General features: G+C 37.2%; 1 protein-coding gene across 1 annotated transcript; it reads right to left on the bottom strand.

The window, feature by feature from the left end:
- Positions 1–1,610: 1,610 nt before the first annotated feature.
- On the bottom strand, positions 1,611–18,938 carry LOC114144273 (rho GDP-dissociation inhibitor 1-like). Its single transcript, XM_028016916.1, has 6 exons — positions 18,791–18,938; positions 12,991–13,179; positions 7,690–7,773; positions 6,033–6,109; positions 5,505–5,568; positions 1,611–3,213 (listed from the first exon to the last, which is right to left on the bottom strand). The coding sequence occupies exons 2-6, from the start codon at positions 13,175–13,177 to the stop codon at positions 3,014–3,016; spliced, it is 612 nt and encodes a 203-aa protein (XP_027872717.1). The 5' UTR covers positions 13,178–13,179; positions 18,791–18,938; the 3' UTR covers positions 1,611–3,013.
- Between the last annotated feature and the right edge of the window lie 275 nt (positions 18,939–19,213).

Below are 19,213 nucleotides of genomic sequence, written 5' to 3'. Positions count from 1 at the left end.
AAAACATTACAGTAGACCCTATAAAGCAGGACGTTTGTAATAATTACAAAATAATTCCACCAGAGGGCGCTGATGCATTCCCAGTTTGTAGACCGAATAAGGGACCAGAACAAACTGCATTATTGAGTTGGACCTCAGTTGATTGGAGTCTTTTATTCAGAGCCTTAACAAATGACAAAACACGGTTTGCCTCAAAGGTAGTCATTTCTACAGTGATATGTTCGTTCTACCTGTTCAGCAACGTTCAAGTACCAACATGTCCTGAGGATGTTTTGGTACCGTCTGCTTCCAAATCCCTTCCCAACATTTCAGGTGAATTATCTTGGTATGTTTAAAAAAAAAGAAAATCCAGCTTTTAGGCATGTTTGTAACTTGGGAGGAAAAATCCTAAGTTAAACATTATTGCAATATTAGCATACAATATTCAACCCGTTTTTGGTCAAAAAGACGCCACTTATTCTTCTATAATATGTCACAAGATTGAAGCACACACACATAAATTATACAGTATTTGAACAGTTTATCCAGAGTCCTGGGTTCTTCAGCTCACCAGCAGATTTTTAACACGTTTTTGGTCTGATTCAATTCAATTTATATTGTGCCAATTCACAACAAATATCTCAAGGTATTTGACCAAAAAAAAACATTATTTGGCTAATTTTTAGTCTGGTGGACAATTTGTCATAATTTGCTACATGCACTGGATCAATATCCTGCTGATAGACCCAGTGGTGACCTACTTTTAGCTTTTCATATAAAATCACCTGGTATTTCACACAGTTTCTGATGCCATGCTTTTCTGGTGCCTATATCTTGCAGTCTTCGAAGGAGGAACATCCTAGACAAGTTGCTAAGGGTAATTTAGAGACCAATTAATCTAACAGCCATGTTTTTGGATTGAGAAGAAGTCAGAGTACCCACAGAGAACCCACACATGCTGAGGGAAAACAGTCAATCTCCTTTCAGAAAGACCATAGAGAGTCAAACCCTGGACCTTGTTGCTGCAGGCAACAGTGACACAAACTATACCACTCAATAATTGGAATTTGATTATTTTCAAGGTCTGGATTAGTCTGGAAACAATGAAAATGGACGAATATTTGTATTTACAAAATGTACTTCTTTATGAACTTTGTGGTGTCCATTCATCCTTCTTTCCTTTGATTCTTGTGTTCATCCATCTTTACACTCACAATAGAAACGTCCACCGAATATTTGTTATCTTTAATATTTTTATAGTGAGAGTCTTTGACTCTCACTATAAAAAAGTCTAAATAATATAATATGTAGGCATCCAGTAGAGTTAGTTAAAGACTGCTGGTAGGACAGAAACAGGCTAGTTTAAAAGATTTACCAAACTGTTGCTATGGAGACCTGGTGTCCCCAACGTGCCACCCTTTGCAGCAGTTCTCTAACTGGAACTTGTGGAGATTTAAAACTGATTTACTTGAAAGAGGCACCAACTTAAAATTTGTTTCAATTCAACTTAGCAGTGCCAAAAACTCTGTCAAAGTCTGCAGGTGTGCCAAAGATAATTTCCGCAAAGATAAACTGCTTCCTAAAGCTTCGATGGTGAAACACTACTTCACTGCAAAGCACTGCATCAGAGGCCAAGTTGAACAAAATCTTTATTGACCAATAAGAGCAACCACAAATGATGATATAATACACCCCACCAGCATGCCAGCGTTTTCATAGAAACTGTACAATGTGAAGGAATGTATGGCGCAGGAAAATAAACATAGCAACGAGAACAAAGTGTTTTACATCCAGATGTTCTGGTACAGTACAAGTTTAATTTTATCTAACATTGGTTAGTTTAGTGTCACCTGATCTCATGTTGTGGGTGGGTGAGTCAGCAGGTTGAGCCCAGACACCGCCGAGGTCTCCGGCGGCGGCGGCAGCAGCAGGCGGTGCCTGGCTCAGCCTCCTCCACGCCTCCTCTTGACAATCAAAATGAACAATGTAGTGAGAACGGTGTACAATAAGGCAAAAAGGGAACAATAAGCAAAAACAGCTTCATAATGTTAGTTTTCCTCCACAGGACTGTAGTTTGGTACTAAGGCCTCACGGCTGGGTCAGGCAAGGTTACCAATACTTTGTGTTCGTTTTTTTCCCCAATTCAGTCGTAACATTCAGTCAACTCCAGAGAGCAGGAATTAATTCAGATTGGTGGGGGGGACGGTGGGCTTGTGCAGGTAACAATCTCCACTACAGCAGGGCGACAAACGGTGATGAAACAAAGCCTTTCGGGAACAGACCAACTGATAGGAGGAAGCTGCTCGTACACTGAAGACACGTTGATAAGTTTAGACATAAGGCAGCTACTTTTCTACTCGACACTTCCTTATTGACTTTGGCCCCACCCTCCTGGATGGAGGGTGGGGGGGTGAATACATTTAGTGAAGGTGCTACGGAGCAGCTCCGATCGAACTGTTACAAGGCAGGTATCGGTTCTTGTATCAAAAGACACCAAGTGAAGGAATGGTAGTGTGTGGGAGGGAAGGGCAGAGCGGATGCGGTGGGGTTAGCTATGAATACAACAGCTGATTAACATGTGAATACAGTCACATTACACAACCATTGATACAATTAGATATAAAAAAGGGCAAACAAAAGTTGATTGTACAGTTGCTTGTCCACATGTACTTCATACTGAAAGAGGAAGACACCATTCTGGCGGGGGGAGGGGTTAATCTCTTCAAGCAGCTAAAACCAGGAGGATCGAAGCTGGGTGTGAGGAGGCTTGGTGCTACATAGCAGGTCTGTGAACAGAGGAGGATCGTGAGCAACCAATGAGCCGCCGTGCAGGTAGTGATGAAATGGACGGAGGGAGGAAGGGGTGGAGGGCGAGCTTAAGACAGTCAGGCCACAACTAAGGCATGAGAGCATGAAATGCAAAGTAACAACAAAGAAGGCAGAAATGGTGGACAACAGGATGAGGATGGGAGGAGGGATAGAGGAGGGGTGGGGTGAGGGGAACAACCCTCCACCCCAAACACAAAGGCCTCTTTTAATCGTTCCAGTCTTTCTTGATGTTGAGGTTCCACTCCCAGGACAGGTGGTCATGCTTGTCGTCGTCGGTAAACTTGGATTTGATGACGTAGTTGCCGCGGGCCAGCATGCCTTTAGGAGCCTCCTCCATCGTGGTCAGGAAGTCGTATTCATTCGGGCGAGGGCCGTAGCTGCCCACCATGTAGTCTGACTTATCGACTGTCAAGAAAACAGAAAATGGTTTAGTCAGTTTGTCTTCATGGTAGGGCTGCGACACAACTAACTCTGTGTTTCATCGTTTGTCGCTGTTTGTTGCTCTTAGTTTGATTTTGTTCAATATCTAGAGATAAAGAAATCTCAATCTGCAAATAGGTCCAAGTTCTATAGTCTTGTCTTCTGATAAAGCGATTTTAAGCCCATTGTAAGTTTTATTATGTCAACAAAATTATGTCTAGTTTATCTTTAAGGTAATGAGTTCATTCAAGATTAGTTCAAAACTGAATAATGAAGCTATGTCTAAAACAAAAACATAAGAATTTCTGCAATATATTCAATTTAAAAACAAAACGTTGATGGGCAACAGACGATTCCAAGAGGATAACATCTGAATGCAGCTTTGCATAGGTCATAATTTTTTAATTAAATGAGAACCTGTGAATGTAGCAGTCTGTAAGTGAACACCAATTAAATGTTCACTTACAGGTAAACTTTTTTGCATTTTGTTAATCAAAAATAAACTTAATAAATGACCTAGCCTCCATATAAAGACCACATTTGAAACAAGTCTGTTGTATAAAACATCATTAGGTTATTGACTTGAAAACTATTACTCTATTGGCTAGTTATGTTATCATCTTTACTACACTTTAAATGACCAAGCCCATTACTTTGCTGGTCATTAATATATTACTGGTTGATATTGCTTCATGTGTTTTATCTGTCATAGGCTCACTTTATTTATTTTTATTTTTATTAAGTCTGACTTTTATGTTCTGTAAATTGGAACATCTTTTTGAGCTCTGTGGGAAATCTGTTTCCCAAAAAAATCTAATCGGCAGTGTGAGAACTTCCTGTCCATTTAATCATTGCTGAATCTGTTAAAGTACGTGTTAACAGTAAAGAGATGTGAAAAAAATCACTTCCAAATGCCCAGCTGCTGTACAGTTCAGGTTTCCATGGTGACCATCAGTACAGCATTGCATCTAAATCAAACCTAAAACTTCACAAAAACTGTCTTACTGGTTTTCAGGAAAGCTGTGATCATCAGAAATTCTCTTAAATGTCCGTCGTTCTATTAAACAGAAAAAGAACTAAGGTTTTATGTCACATCTACCATTAAACGGTAAAACCATGCCACCTACTGGCATAAATTATCTTGCATCTGTGTTTTATTTTAAACAGGGTTCCCTCAAATTTTCCAAGTCAAAATGCCAAAAGTTTTAAGACTTCAGTTCCAGAGCTCCCAGTCGGTTTCTGAGCTCAGGTTTTAAGTACAGAGTTTGCAAAGATTTGACAGAGAGGACAGAATGGACGGATGACATGCCAGCAGATATGACAAAGACAACAAATGGATGATTTGCTGGATGGAAGAAAAAATATTGGTTAGATAATAAATGGATGAAGGGGGATTGAATGAATTGTTTATTAAAGGAATGGACCGTTTGAGACAGGTTGGATGTTGGACAGAGAAAGACCAGTTTGATGGGCAAATATGAACGTGAAAGATTATATTAAATTAATAAACAGGATGGATGTGTAAATGGCTGGACAGACGGACAACTATGAATATTTGAAGTAAAAACCATCAGCTAAGTTGTTGGAACAGTTTCTATTAATTCAGATTTTTATCATGTGGACAAAGACAGTATAGGAGGTGTGGAGAAACTAATTTTGATACTTTTCCATCCTGGAAAAATACATTTTACATCTTTTTAATATTGTGGAAAAACTCGCAATACAACCTGGTCATTTTAGGAAGCAAATTAGTAAAAAATAACATTTAGAGAAGATTGAGCTGGATCAAAATATATTCCTAAGAAATAATTAACTAAAAAAATACAGCTTGACTATAGAGTGCATATTGTAGCCTAAGATTTTTAATTAACAGCAGAGACATTTATCACAGTTTTGACATTTTTCATTAGCATAAGTGTAAATACTCACCCTTAATTATGTCTCTTAAAAGCAGAATAAAATAGAGACAAACCAAGCAGTTACTTTAAGGATTTTACTTTTTTTTTCAGTCTGGATGCTTTGGAGGAAATGTAACAATATAAACATTTGACAACCAACTGACAGCTGTTTACAGCGTTAGTTTAGCGGCAGGTGATGCAAAGCCAAACGGCCTTTGAAGTGGAGTGGATCTCCAGACGAGCCTCTGTGAGGAATTTGGCTGCAGGGAGTCGTCACTACCGTTTGGTTTTGGACAGAGCCTGCTGAGCTTCAGAGACAGCAGAGTAATGTCTGTGGACAAGGGGTTCAAAAGACATCAGGAGAAGCTGCTGACTCACTTTTCATTCCTTTCCTGAATGTCTGCTGCACGTACTTCAGGCCTGAAACAATCTCCTTGTTCACCTGAGAATACAGACATCATCTGAGATATTAGCAGAGACAAATCTTACAAATTAGTATTTATTGTTTCATAACAAGAGTTGAATAAAATTAGTAATTTGGGGGGGAGGGGGGGGTTCTCTTCTGCAAAGTGAATTCTTTGAGTATAGCAGACCTGAAATGAGCTGCAATGGATAAAAAATATGGATGGAAAACTAAATTATCGGGCCTGGCAGTAAAATGAGTTATCACCATTTCTCCTCAAAACGCAAACTAAAACCTGCTGGGGGATATCACCATGGTAACTGACATGGTGATATCCCAACACAAGAACAACACAAAGTGGAGTCAGTGTCTTTGAGGAATTACTCTACAATTTCAGGGATATTACAGTCACACTGAATCTGTGCTATAACTACTATATAACCATGTATATCTATATTTGAAGAAAAAGATAACTACTAAAAGAGACTGACATGAGTTCTTACCTTAAAGCTGATTTTTATTTTGTATTCTACTCCCTCCTTTAGCACGAAGGCCTGCTTCTTAAAGGCTTCTAGGTCTCCTGTAAGGAAAGTTGGACCGTCATGAGAATTGAGGACAGAAATCAAAAATCAAGAGTCCCACTCAAATTAGTTTCTCCCTCATTTCATTACAAAAAACAAAAAAAACATCTGCCATACTTAATGCCAATATGCTGCCGGTTCTGAAATTTGCAGTAAAACTTTTTTTTTCATTTCTTTATGAATGCCACAATTAACATCAGTTCTCAATATATAAAACAATGTATTTTCTGACTTTGTAGCACCCTGAAGGTTTCAGTTTTAAAGATCAAAGTTTTTTTTCTGGGGAAAAAAGTATAAAGTTATTTTCTACACTAAACAAATTTGAATTGTTTTGTGATCTGAAAATTTCAGTATAATTATCCGGTTTTTATTTTTTTTGTGTAAAGTTGTTCAAATGTCATCACAATTTAGAACAAAGACTTTTTTTTTTCACATCATTACAATCTATAAGGAAATCCTTAAGATTGCTTAAAATACATTGCAAGAAAGTCTGTCTCTTCAGAAGAGCTTACAGCACTGCAAGTAGGACAACTCAGCAGAGAAACTACAAACGATAACTTTGTTTTATTTTTAGGTTTCTGCAGAGCCTATTCCTCACACCCACCACATTTAAATCCATATTTTGGTGCAAGCGCACAAATAAATATGAATTTTATATAGACTCTGGGCCCTGGGTTTTTATTATTATTCTGGACACTTAAACGTAATTTATTTGTTTAAGTGAAAGAACATGCATACAAACACAGTAGTTTACGTGCATTGATCATCTTCCAAGTCCTAAACTAGAGGAGTCTAAAAATGAATGGGGCGTCCCTTGTGTGGTGACCCCATGTCCAGCATCCCTGACCCAAATCTCATGCTATATAGCTTCTCCATATCCTATTATTTTATTTTTATTCTGTTCAAGTATGAAGTCAGCTTGAACTCATCATAATCAATGACTCGTCAGCAGATTCTGACTGTGTCTATATAAATAAGACACCTCTACTAATTAATGCATACAAACTTTTCTTTAAGACAACACTTTGTAAAGAGGAGGTAAAGTAAATTATTCACACATTGTTCAGCGTATCAAATGTAAATATATCCAACGGTTCACTACTTCAGCTAAGCACACCAGAACTACTCTTGTTGGCTCTCAGATTCAGTGGAAATATTAAAAATGTGACACCAACTCAGTATCGTCTCCATTGCATCTACAGAGCAGGCTGTCATAATTGGATGAGAAGTTTCAAAAAGCTGCAGTGATGCGAGGGAACACACAGCAGACACGGGACAGAATGTTCTGCACCGATTCAAATCATGGCCAGCTGGAGATTTTCCACTGGGAGTAAAATGACTTCAACTGTGTAAAATACGTTTATAAGCACTTCCAGGTTTGACAAAGGATAAGGAGATGTGTGGTGGTGTGAGGAAAGTAAGGCTCTGTTTATTTTTGTTGTTACACATGAGATTAGCTTAAAAACATTTGGCTGCATTCAGACCTCTTGTGGTTTTCTAGAGATATTTTGACCCCAATAAAAAAAAGACCATAAATATAGGAAAATATTGTGCAAACTGGATGAAAAAATGGGCTTACCTTGCAGGTCCAGCACCAGGGGATTTGGTGCACTTTCACAAATGAGAGACATTCGGGTCACCTGGACATTAGGAGCATTTGGATCTGGATGGGATTAAAAAACAAACAAAATCTATATTTAGATTAATACCCTGACAACAGAGTCCTTTTCCAAAGGATGCTGACAACGGTTGGTGATTGCTTTGTTGGAACATACCATGTTAGAAATAACATCCCATCAAAGCCCAAAGTAGAATTTATAATCAACTTTTCCCAGTTCAAGATATGTGGCAAAGCTGTGGTTTAAAATATCAGCTTCCCACAGCAGGAACAACTTCAGTTAGGCTACGGTCACAAAGCAGGTCTTGATGCTTGATTCAGATGTTTTTCTGAAATGTGATTTTTTTTTCTGCTTTCGCAATCGGACTTCTGTGTGAACGGTTTACGACTCCAAAGCAATGCGCAGAAGAAGAATGTCATATGGCAGCAATGATGAATGTCGCACCCTATGTATCAATATTGCAGTTATTCAACAATGGGAGATGGCAATACTGCTACATGATCATAAGATGAAGACGCTAATAAAAAGAATGTCCAACTAATAGAAATGGTCTTTTGTGGAGCACTGACTCCAACTTGTGTACAGAAGTCTGTTTGGATCCATAGTTGAACCAGGAGTGGTGGGATTATGATGTAATGAGCTTCACTGACAAAGACTTCTTTCATAATTTCCCAAAATTATAATTTTTAAACATTATTTGCGTCTAAGTTTACTGTATCTTGATTCTTCTGGCGCAAGTCTCAAATTAACAGAAAAAGTCAGAAAAACTGTGACATGACCATTCAGATGCTTTGAAAACTATTGGATATCTGATTTAGTTCCAGATATTAAAGTGGCATAAATAAGACCTTTTTTGTAGAAAAAATTTGAATTCGGCATGCAGTGAAAAAGTGAGATATTAGTCACATTTGACTGTTGTGTGACTTTTCCTTAATGAGCAACAGAATAATTAGACTGTACTCACATTTTTTAAAGGACTGTCTATCTTTAAATACTGCAAACCAAATCACTGATTTTAGGGGTTCTGAACATTTCTGCCCACATGAACATAAAATCCAGCATTAAAGATTGAGTTGCTCAGGCGCTGAATGAATTCCAGCATGGTATCATGACAGGAAGCCCCCTGTACAAGCAGTTCAGTCATAAAACGTCTTATCTAGTAAATATTCCATATCCAAGTGTTATTTGTATTGTTGGCAAAGTCAAAGTAATGGGTGAAGGCAGCAACACCGTCACAAGATGGTAGCCATGATGTAAAACCAGTTATGAAGAGGCTCAGTGCTTCTGGTCCAGATTTTCAAACTTCATGTGGCCTTCAGATCAGCTCAAGAACAGTGAATGGGAAGAATTTAACTGGTTTCCATGGCTGAGTGTCCAAGTGTCACATCACCAATTATAATGCAAAGTGTCAGAAGCAATGGTGTAAAGTGCACCACTATGGGACTATACAGTAACTCAGATATGTTCTCTGGAGGGATGAATTAGGCCACTTTGGTAATTCAACACACAACTTTGAGACTGGCAGAAATGCTCTCTTTTAGTATCAGTATCTCTGACTGCATTATGATAGGTTTACATGTCAGTGCTAAGGGAAGTTAGTGGACATCATTAAACTGTGTGTGGCTGAACAAAAAAAAACATTTTAGTGTCATTTTTTAACCTCACATGACAAGAACCACAAATTTTGTCTTCTTCCTTACAAGTTTAGTTTCAGGTCATTGCTAACCAAAGGCTAAGAGCTCAAACTTTACAGACAGATGCAAATTTGATTCTTCAAGCAACCTTTATTATACAGCATTACACAGATGCAGTGTCCTGAAACATCAATCACAAACTGCAGTACAGACATCAGCTGGATGAGTATTTCTAAACCATGACTCTCTAGAGGGTCCACTATCCCCAATCCATCTAAATCAAATAATTTCATTACGCCTCCAGTATGCCAACAATGCTGCAGAAACCTGTTAATCACCCATGTAATTAAGTCATGTGTGTGCAGCAGGGAAACACCTAAAACATATAGGACAGTGGCTCTAGAGCACCAGAGCTGACAACTATTGGGATACACAACCATCAGATATGAGGATCTGTAGTCATCTGGCCCACAGTGGGTCAGTCTGGAGGCAAGGAGTGAGGCTATTTACGCACATTCCCACCAATCTGAGAAATGTATAGTTGGTGGTATCCAGCAGTTCAGACATTTGCTGTAGTGAAAATGATTGAACTAATGTCCAACATGCTAATATACCCTTAATATACGTTGAGATTACAGCAATCCCAAATATTACTGTAAATATTTCTAAGTTCTTTAAAGCTATTCTGGAACTCTTGAAGTATTTATTAGTCCAGTTGCTGCAGCATTGCAGGAGGCCTGCGCATGATGCGAGTCCTGCATCCTGCAGCTGTTTAAATATGTGAGCTCCAGGGAGCTGAAACTGGGACACTTCTGCTGTAGTTCAGGCACTCTCTTTGGTAATTAGACTTTAGTTTCTTGGTTGCAGTGTAGCAAAAACAATTAGAAACAAATGGATTCATGGTTCAATCCGATGGATACTGGATCACAGTGCTGGAAAAACATGAAGACCAAGCTGATCACATCACTGATCCAACATAAAGTCAGCCAGCAGTGAGTGTGTGTTCATAACAACATAGGATATGTTTTGCTGTCTCGTTTAAGAACTTATAACATAATGAACACTGTTTAGTTCAAAATTATACATACTCCAAGCAGACTTAACCCTTTAATTTGACCAACATGGTTCTTCTGACTGAAAGTAAATTTATTTTAGAGAAGCTCAACTTCACTGATAGAGATTATGTGGAAGGAGTTTTAGTCTGGGTGACTGAAATTAAACATTGGAACCTCAAAGAAGTTCATCACCAAAAATAGTTGAAATACCACTGGAAGCATGCAAAAGCTGGCCAGCAGTTTGCTTTAATGCAAATGAAGATTAGTAAATGATTATTGAAAAAGTTCTAATAGTTTACATTTTTTACTTAAATGCAGATAAAATCATTGCAATTAATTTTATTTTGTTTTATTATCATGTGGTAGATCTCTGCCTCATTTTCTACCAGAAACAAAATTTTTGATGCAGTTAATGCAGAAATTCACAAATAAGGCCATATATTGAACAAGTATGCATCAAATTAATATTTGAGGATATGCTTCCCATTTTAGTTGCATTTTGTACAACACATGGTTCTCATCATACAAACTCTAACCAGTCATCGGTCATATGGTTTTATTTGTTGTAATTCTTGAGTAGGTTATGGGGTGCTATTGGGTAATGACATTAGGAAACAGAGACCCAGATCCAGAGGAATTTAGTTTGGAGGCTACAGCTTATTTTTATGGGTCCAGTAATTTAGCTTTGTATTTAATATAAATCCATAAACCTTTGTGTAAAATAAAATAACCATGTTTTTTTATCAATATATACAATGACATGTAAGGTGTGAATGAGTTACCAAACAATGATGAGTAATTATTCCTAGAGTAGCATAAACTTTAGCTTCGTACGTTGCAAAAATCTAAGATACTAAAGTCTCCAATATTTGAAGTCTGTTTAGTTTAAATGCAAAGATCAGACAAAGAGGTGTGAGAAATAAACTTTAAGAGAAATAGTATGCTAGCTATACAGGCAAGAATATTTTGGTGTGAATGAGGATGATTCTGAAATATCTATAGAAACCCTGTTCTGATACCTGCCTGGTTTCCTCCTGCAACAGATCTCTCTTTTTCTCAGTAAGTTACAATCTTACCTGAGAAGACCCTGCATCATCGTCCCTGCTGCTGGCCTCTGGTCTAATGTCTCCTCCCTGACTCTCTGCTCTATTATGACAATAAAGATTTATTTTAAATATGTGAAAAGCAATAGTTACCAAAACGTCTGCACAAAAATGAAAAAGTTATTGGTTTTATTCATGGCATTGAATAACCAGCATTGGCAGAAGTGGGTAGAGAAGCCAAAAATTGCACTACTTCAACTTACTTTTACACAAGTAAAAAAGTAGCATTCCAAGAAAGTACTCCAGAGTAAAACAAAAAAGTGCTTGATTAAACTAAAGGCTACATAAGTGATCATACAATCTGATTTAATATTTTAAAAAATAATGTCAAAAAGATAAAATATAAAACCATGTGCCAATTATGGCATTTTAAAGACTACATTTTTAAAAATGACCAAAAAATATATACCAAAGACATTCAGGCCTTTCGCAAATCTTTCTTTTTTCTACTATTAAATTTTACATAAATACATACAGTAGGTAATGCTTATATTAGAACAGAGTAAAGTACTTCCAGTGTCAATATGTAGTGTTTATTATATCTTATTAATGTCCAAATGACCCAACAGGCTCATCAGACAGAAAATAACATTAGAACAACAAAGCTGGTATAGAAACAAGTATGTAGGTGTTTCTGTATCTCATACATTTATGGTTAAAATGAGTTTGTTCTTTATTTGTTGAAGTTACTTGTATTGAAAAGAGTATAAAGAAATTTCACTCAAGTAAGAATAGAAACAATTCATAAGAATCAAGTTAAAGCAAAAAGTACAGTGCAGTAAAGCTACTCCGTAAAGCTCTTTTTCTATAAAATTGCTCAAGTAAATGTAACTAGCTACTTCCCATCTCTTAGCATAGATAACAACAACATTAGTATTCTTGTTAATGAGCTTAATGTGATGTATTGCTCTGGATGAGTTTGTCACCATTTAGCTAACATTATCTGAATCCAGCAGTTCAGCTCAATTTACTCAGTTAATTTTGAAAAAAATGGCCAGTTTTTTGACTTTGGCTGGTTTGCTGCCATGACTAACGCACACCGGCGTGCTGCTCTGCTGAGCAACACATCTCCCCTCGCTGATCCACACAGACATAAAACAGACACTGTGTGCGCTCATGGTCCATTTAAAGACGGTTTGTAAAAACACATGTCATGGCATTACATTTGGTTTACCTACAGATCCCTCAATTCTTAGAGCAAAAAACATTTTCTATAAAACACTAAACTTGCAGCAGAATATTTTTTAGTTCTTCAGTTTTTTACAGCTTACAAAAAAAACACATCAGCTGTTAATGTCTATATCTCAAATAATTAGCCTCATTTCCAACACAATCCTACAGCAATAACAATTTTTAACACCAGAAGGGATTTAAGATTTAAGCTTCTTAAACCATGAAACTCTAGAAACAATTTCAACAGCAGCAGCACCTCCTCCCCCAATCAGGCACATAATCATACTCCGACATACCAATTTCAGTGATCCCGGGGCCAAGCAGGGCTTCTTTGTATTTGCGTAGACTTTCGTCATCTTTATCCAGCTCCTGGATCTCTTTCACAGACTTCTGCGCTGGTGGTTTATAGTTTACTGGCTCTGGCTCCTCATTTTCGGCGGCAATGGCTGCTAGCTGCTCTGGGGTCACCTCATCCTCAGCCATGTCTGGAGAAATTAATAACATACATCAGAACAGCAGCAAAGCAAGCTGAGAATTTAGGAATGTAAAAGAAAACAGAAGTGCAAAGAAATAACCAAAACAAAGATAAACACCTATAGATACATTTAACCACCCTAATTTCAAATTCTGATTGAAGAGGTTTTGTATTCTGTACTGCAATGCATCTGGTGTGCTGCTGTCAGGTTGTACAAAAAGCCTCATTTATCTTGGTGCTGCTGCCCCAGCTCTGCTATCTGAAACCTGCGCTGAAGTAACGTCATCAAAATGAGTCATGAATTGAATTAGGTGTCATGGATCACATGACAGAAAGCCTCTCCACCAGGATATGGCGAAGTCTAGGTCATGGAAAAACGACTGACATGCCCTGGAATGACAAACTTGAGCCAACAGGGATGTTAAAAAAAAGACAGCATCTTGCACTCATTACATTTCCTACATTAAGTAATATTTATATTGGAGTTATTTTTTATAAAATATAAAATATGGGCTGCAGTCCAGGAAATTTCTTTGAATTAAGAATATTAAGAACATTTATTTTGTCCTCATAAAGACACATAACATCTGTAATAAAGTCTCCAATGCAGCCAGAACAGCTGGCTATTATGAAAGCAAATAATAGTCCTTCTGCGCTTCCCCATGGAAAAGCTTAGGAGGTTAACACTGGAATAATTTCCTTTGCAAGAGCAGAGTAAGTAACAAAGGCAGGAAGAGCTCTGTTTACTCCAAGAGTCTTGACATTCACACTACAACCATCCCACACACAGCCTGCAACAGCCCCACAGACATGTTGGGAGACTGAAGTTATGCAGTCTAAATATTTTAAATCTCTAGGATTTGTGTCGATTCTTGTGAATTACTGTCTTAGCGCAGGATGATGTTTTAAAAAAATTTGGTGTAGCTACTCTATAGCTAAAGCAGTCCGATGAGGAAAACAGAGCAGTAAACTGAATGATGGGGCTCCTTTTGGAGAATTTACAGGTTAAAGCTGTGCAGAGACATTTGGGTTAAGTCATGAAATTACCCCATAGACCAGCACAGAACCAAGATAAATATATTACTTAAATTATCCCACAGGGATTTCGGAGACGAGCAATTAATAACCGTTAAATGATTACAACACACTCACATTAAACATTATCTTTGTTAACACATATCCAGCCAGGAAAGTCCAAAGTGACATGTTTGTCTCTTTAAGGATCATTTCTCTTTGTACAGTCACCCTAGATCATTGCTTGACTTCAAGACCCCATGCAGCATTTAGAGGACTTCTGTATGAGGGGACCAGAGAAGTTACCTTATTACCAAACTTCAGCCTGATTGCATAGAGAGTCTGATGTTTCATCCTTACATTATAGGATGACAATAAGGATCATCCTATAATGTAAGGACGATAATAAGGATCATCCTATAATGATGTCTAGGGATATGGTTATATCCCTAGACATAAATCATATGTCTAGGGATTTATGATCATATGTCATAAATCCCTAGACATATGATCACTATGATTCTTCATCCCAGTAAAGTGTGAATCTCTGTGCATACCTCTGTCCTGGTCTCCTATCTGATCTGCTCAAACAGTCATGACAGGAATGTCGAAGCCACAGTACCAGCAGCATATAGCGTGAGAAGCTCTAGGGCTAAACAAGCTGCCCTCCTTGCAAAAAAATTGCCTCATATATCCCCCTTCAATTTTCCACAAAACCTAGATACATTTGGTCTTCTACCAGAAAAAAGTCAAGAGGTTTTTTTCCCACATTTTCTTTGTGATAAAAATAAAAGATCTATGTACATCTTCGAGCATCTCTCTGGATTTGTGGATATTGTTAGGAGTAAAATTTTAATGCAACTTTATACAAAACTAGAGCAGCCTCATACATTTTTCTACAGTCATTTACAGTCACCTGTGCAGAGAATGGAATAATTGACTGGAAACATTGTATTGAAAAAAATCATTTGATATTAAAGTCATCACAAATAATAAATCAAATCTGCAAGAGACTAAATTTAGACCAACGCTATATATAAATTACCAAATGAGAAGCTGGTAAAGAAGAGGCCCTCAGAGTAAATAAATTATGTAACTGATGACTAAGTTCAGTTCTCTCTTCCATAGAAAAGGCTAATTGAAGAGCCCCATGTCTCCAGTAGTTGTGAGATAATGACCAATGTTGACTTATGCCTTTATAGATACATTCTCAAAATAGCTTAATTTCTTACCCATCCTGTCAAATTGTTCACTTGTACTGAAGTAACACACAAAGTGCTAACATGAGATTCAAAGGATTCACAGTAATCCTATGAGAGAAAATCACCACACCCAGCTCTGTGTGGAAACAATCAGGCCAGCCACTGAATAAGACAGGAAACTTTACACAAAGGGAGAGTGAATGATGCTGGGTCTTTATAAACTGGTGCAGCAGAAGTTCCTATAAACCAAACTTTGGGATTCTTCACCTCTATATCCTGGCTCTCCTATGCTGCCTGTGTTGATACATGATTTGGTGCCACTTCTGATTACATTACACCATTATGAGCTGTAGCTACTTTAATGCTTCTCATAAATCCCTTAAACAATTTGTAAAATTATGGCCCTTGGGAAATTTGGATATTGTTTATATTTATTTTGAAAAATTATATTCTGATACGAGTTGTGATTTAACACAATTAACTAAATGACTGTGTCTGCTAACCCTAAAAGTTAGCAGTCACAGCTGGGGTTAGCAGATTCAAGCTGGGATTTTTTTCCACTCAAACTTCCATTAGAGCAAGGGTGTCAAAGTCAGTTTCATTTTGGGCCACATCAAAAATCTGAATGTACTTAAACGGCCGGTTGTGGCATAAAACTGTTAAAATATTAATGAATATTAAAGTCCCCCCAAGATTTTGAGATTGTTTTTGTGTTTTTTGTAATCAAACTCACATATTTTGTGATGCTAATTTGGAGACATTTGTAAAAAATTGTTACAATATTTACGCTAATGTATGATGATACATGTGACTTTTATAACTCAATGTGTCGATCACGGACTATAACTTGACACCAAATAAGGCTGAGGCAGCAGTCAATGTTTTTGACCAATTTTGAGAAACATTTGCAGTAAAATCAAAAAAAATTTGGGGATCTGTTGATTTTGTGTGAATTTGGTCTAGTTGAGGATGTTTTTTAATTTCAGGAGGAATATTTGTTTCAGATTGTGACTGTATGCAGGATCATATTGTTGCAACCCTATAATCTATGTGTGATCTCTTGCCAAAACACGAAACTACAATTAATTTATAATTTTTGTTGTTACTTTTATGTTTGTTGTGTTACAATTTAAAACCAACATCCAAACATTCTTCCACTTTTTTTTTTTTTGCTGGTCTTTCGTAACAGTTCTCATGGCTGCTGTTTCCACTTATATTCATTTCCGTTCAGTGCAAATGTCTGAACACTTCTGAGGAAATAGGTTTGTTTTTAAGCTACTTTATGAGTGATCATTTTATGGTTCAGGCAAAACAACAAAAACATCTCACCGTGCATGAAAAACAAAACTTGGTAAATAATTTCAGATGAATTTTTTTAGGCATTTTGTAACTTGCAGCATGCTGTAAAGACAATTTGATCATTAGTTTTGTAGCTGAATCTTTGCTGGAATGTGGAAAACGCTTGAAAGGGAAAGGCATGTTTGGCAACTGCAGATGTCAACCTTATTGAGCAAAATGTTTCCGTGTGTCTCTACCCGAATCTTAGCTATAAGGTGCAGTGGCAAAATAGTCAAATAAAATTAAACAGGAAAAAAGGCACATCAAAAGGCATCAAAGCATTCTGCTACAGATTCAAAACTGCTAATATTTCCTTGATATTTTGCATACATTTTAAAGTACTTTTAATGAGACACTAGAGGAGGTACCAAAAACGGCAGATTGTTTTCCAGTTGAATGAATCAACGCAATACAACGCTGCCTGATCCAAAACATTTTGAAGCACACAACTGCTCAGAGAAGGCAATATACTTTCCTTGTGCTTACAAAACAAAACAAGTTCAGCAATTTGGAAATACATCCAGTCTAGAAAGAAAACAAGAACATAATGTGGAAACCAAAAGGGGTCCCATTACTTTTAATCAACATGGTTTTAAATCTGCAGTTGGCAAAATTCAATCAGCTAATATCAGCTTTAAAGAGAGAAGAACAGGATAAGATAACTTTTCAAAGAGCACACAAAAGATAATACCAATATAAAATGGGTGTTTATATTTGTTTTGCTAACGTTTATGTCACACAATTAATAAACGCTATATAAAACATAATATAGACAGTATCATGAAGCAAAAGGAATAGTTGCTCCTTTTCTCTTTTGAATAAAAGTGAATACATCACAAACTTACAATGATCATCATCATAATACTTCAAAACCATGAGAATCTCATACTGATCAATGCATAAAAAGGCAAAAACCACCAGAAGTTGTTATACAGCTCTTCCTAAGTGACAGCATGGCATACAGGGAAAAAAAACACTTTATTGCATTATCATCAGCTTCTATGATGGTGCTGGCCATCTTAAAAATCATATCCCCTTACAAAATGAATTCAGATAAAACCTGATCTATTAGCAGTAGAGCCCCTCTTTGTTTGTCCAACTTCACTTATTTTACTGAATGGGTTGTTATATATAACATTCTCATTCATTATTACCATGGAAAATACTTAGTTATTATAAATGTGGTAATGACAAACTAATTGAAGATGTTAGGAAAAACAAACAGTATCATTGGCAACACCACTTTTGAAATTTAAAATAATTTCCTCTATTGATGGTTTGATGAAATACTTTAAATCTTTATAGCTGAAAATATGACAGCAATTATTGTTTGATCCTCAGCTCAGCTGCTAATTGACTCGTTAAGATATAGAAGGTAAATTAGATCAACACTTCAGTGATGTACCTATAAAGTATAGGTACAGAATTATAGCTGTGAAACTTTTGTGAAAGATCCTAAAACAAGGTTATAGATATATTTTAATCAAGCCTGATAAAGACGTCAGTGCAATGGCAAGTTACATTTCATTTGTATTTTGGTCATGTGTGTAGCTCTAAGGTAGTAATAATATTAAAAAAATAGTTCGTGGAAGAGGTGGAGTATGTAAACAGGAAAATGCATTCCTACCATAGTGATTAATATAAACTGCTCCTCTGAAAAAAGTGTAAATGTCATGAATGTGAAGGCTACAAGCTAACAAACAGGATTGGGGTTTTTTTTCCAGGAAAACCGTTGTATAAGCTGCGTTTTACACAACACTTCAGCGACAGTAGAGCAGATCTCAAAACTAACGACGTTACATTATTGAATGAATAAACATTTTCAAAATAAGGCTCAACTTTTCTAGGCGTCGGCCCTTTCTTGCAGGGTGGGACTAGGAGAAAAGACAGGCGGCTGGGAAACAATCCAGCCAAGCTAGCTGTGCCTTGCAGCTAGCACGAGCGTGACAAGTTATCATCCGTCAGAGCGCGAGCAGCGTCAAGACAAGACCGACTCAAAGCAGAGCGAGGACCAGAAATAGATTCAGGTCAATGTTATCTGGTGGCTTTTGCACCGCGAGGACTCACCTTAAAGTTAAAAAGCCGCAGTGATTTCAGGTGCCTCTGCAGTAGGTGCGTTCGTTGCTCTGAGCCCTTGTGTAAGTAAGTATGGCGAACAAGGGAAAGGCGCCGCCCCGTTTACAGGCACGGGGCCGCGCGCGCTGCACGCGGCTGACGTACTGCGGCGCGCGCAGACCTGTAAGAAACCTCTGCCATCTTCACAGAACAGCCACATCTATAGACGGATAAAATTACACACAGACTAGATTTACACATTAGACAGCAGAAGGCGATTGGTTGCACTGGATTTTATTTAGGGTTATTTAAAATCGCACAGATTTTTTCATAAATGTTCTGCTTTTCCAAGTGAAAATAAGTAAAATTATATATTTGTTTAATATTTATTACAGAAATGTTACATTTTAGTCATGTTTTTCAGATGTATATATT

The sequence above is a fragment of the Xiphophorus couchianus genome, chromosome 5, assembly GCF_001444195.1.
Source record: "Xiphophorus couchianus chromosome 5, X_couchianus-1.0, whole genome shotgun sequence".
NCBI lineage: Eukaryota > Metazoa > Chordata > Actinopteri > Cyprinodontiformes > Poeciliidae > Xiphophorus > Xiphophorus couchianus.
Note: the sequence above shows the minus strand (reverse complement) of the source record. Positions and strands in the feature narration are given on the sequence as shown.

Bases quoted from the DNA above. Each gene is read 5' to 3' on its own strand.
- LOC114144273 (XM_028016916.1), bottom strand. From the start codon at position 13,177: ATGGCTGAGGATGAGGTGACCCCAGAGCAGCTAGCAGCCATTGCCGCC. The intron at 7,774-12,990 runs GTATGTCGGAGT...AATCCCATCCAG, and splicing joins CCCCGGGATCACTGAAATTG to ATCCAAATGCTCCTAATGTC. The intron at 3,214-5,504 runs GTGAGTCAGCAG...TTTTCTTGACAG, and splicing joins ATTCAGGAAAGGAATGAAAA to TCGATAAGTCAGACTACATG.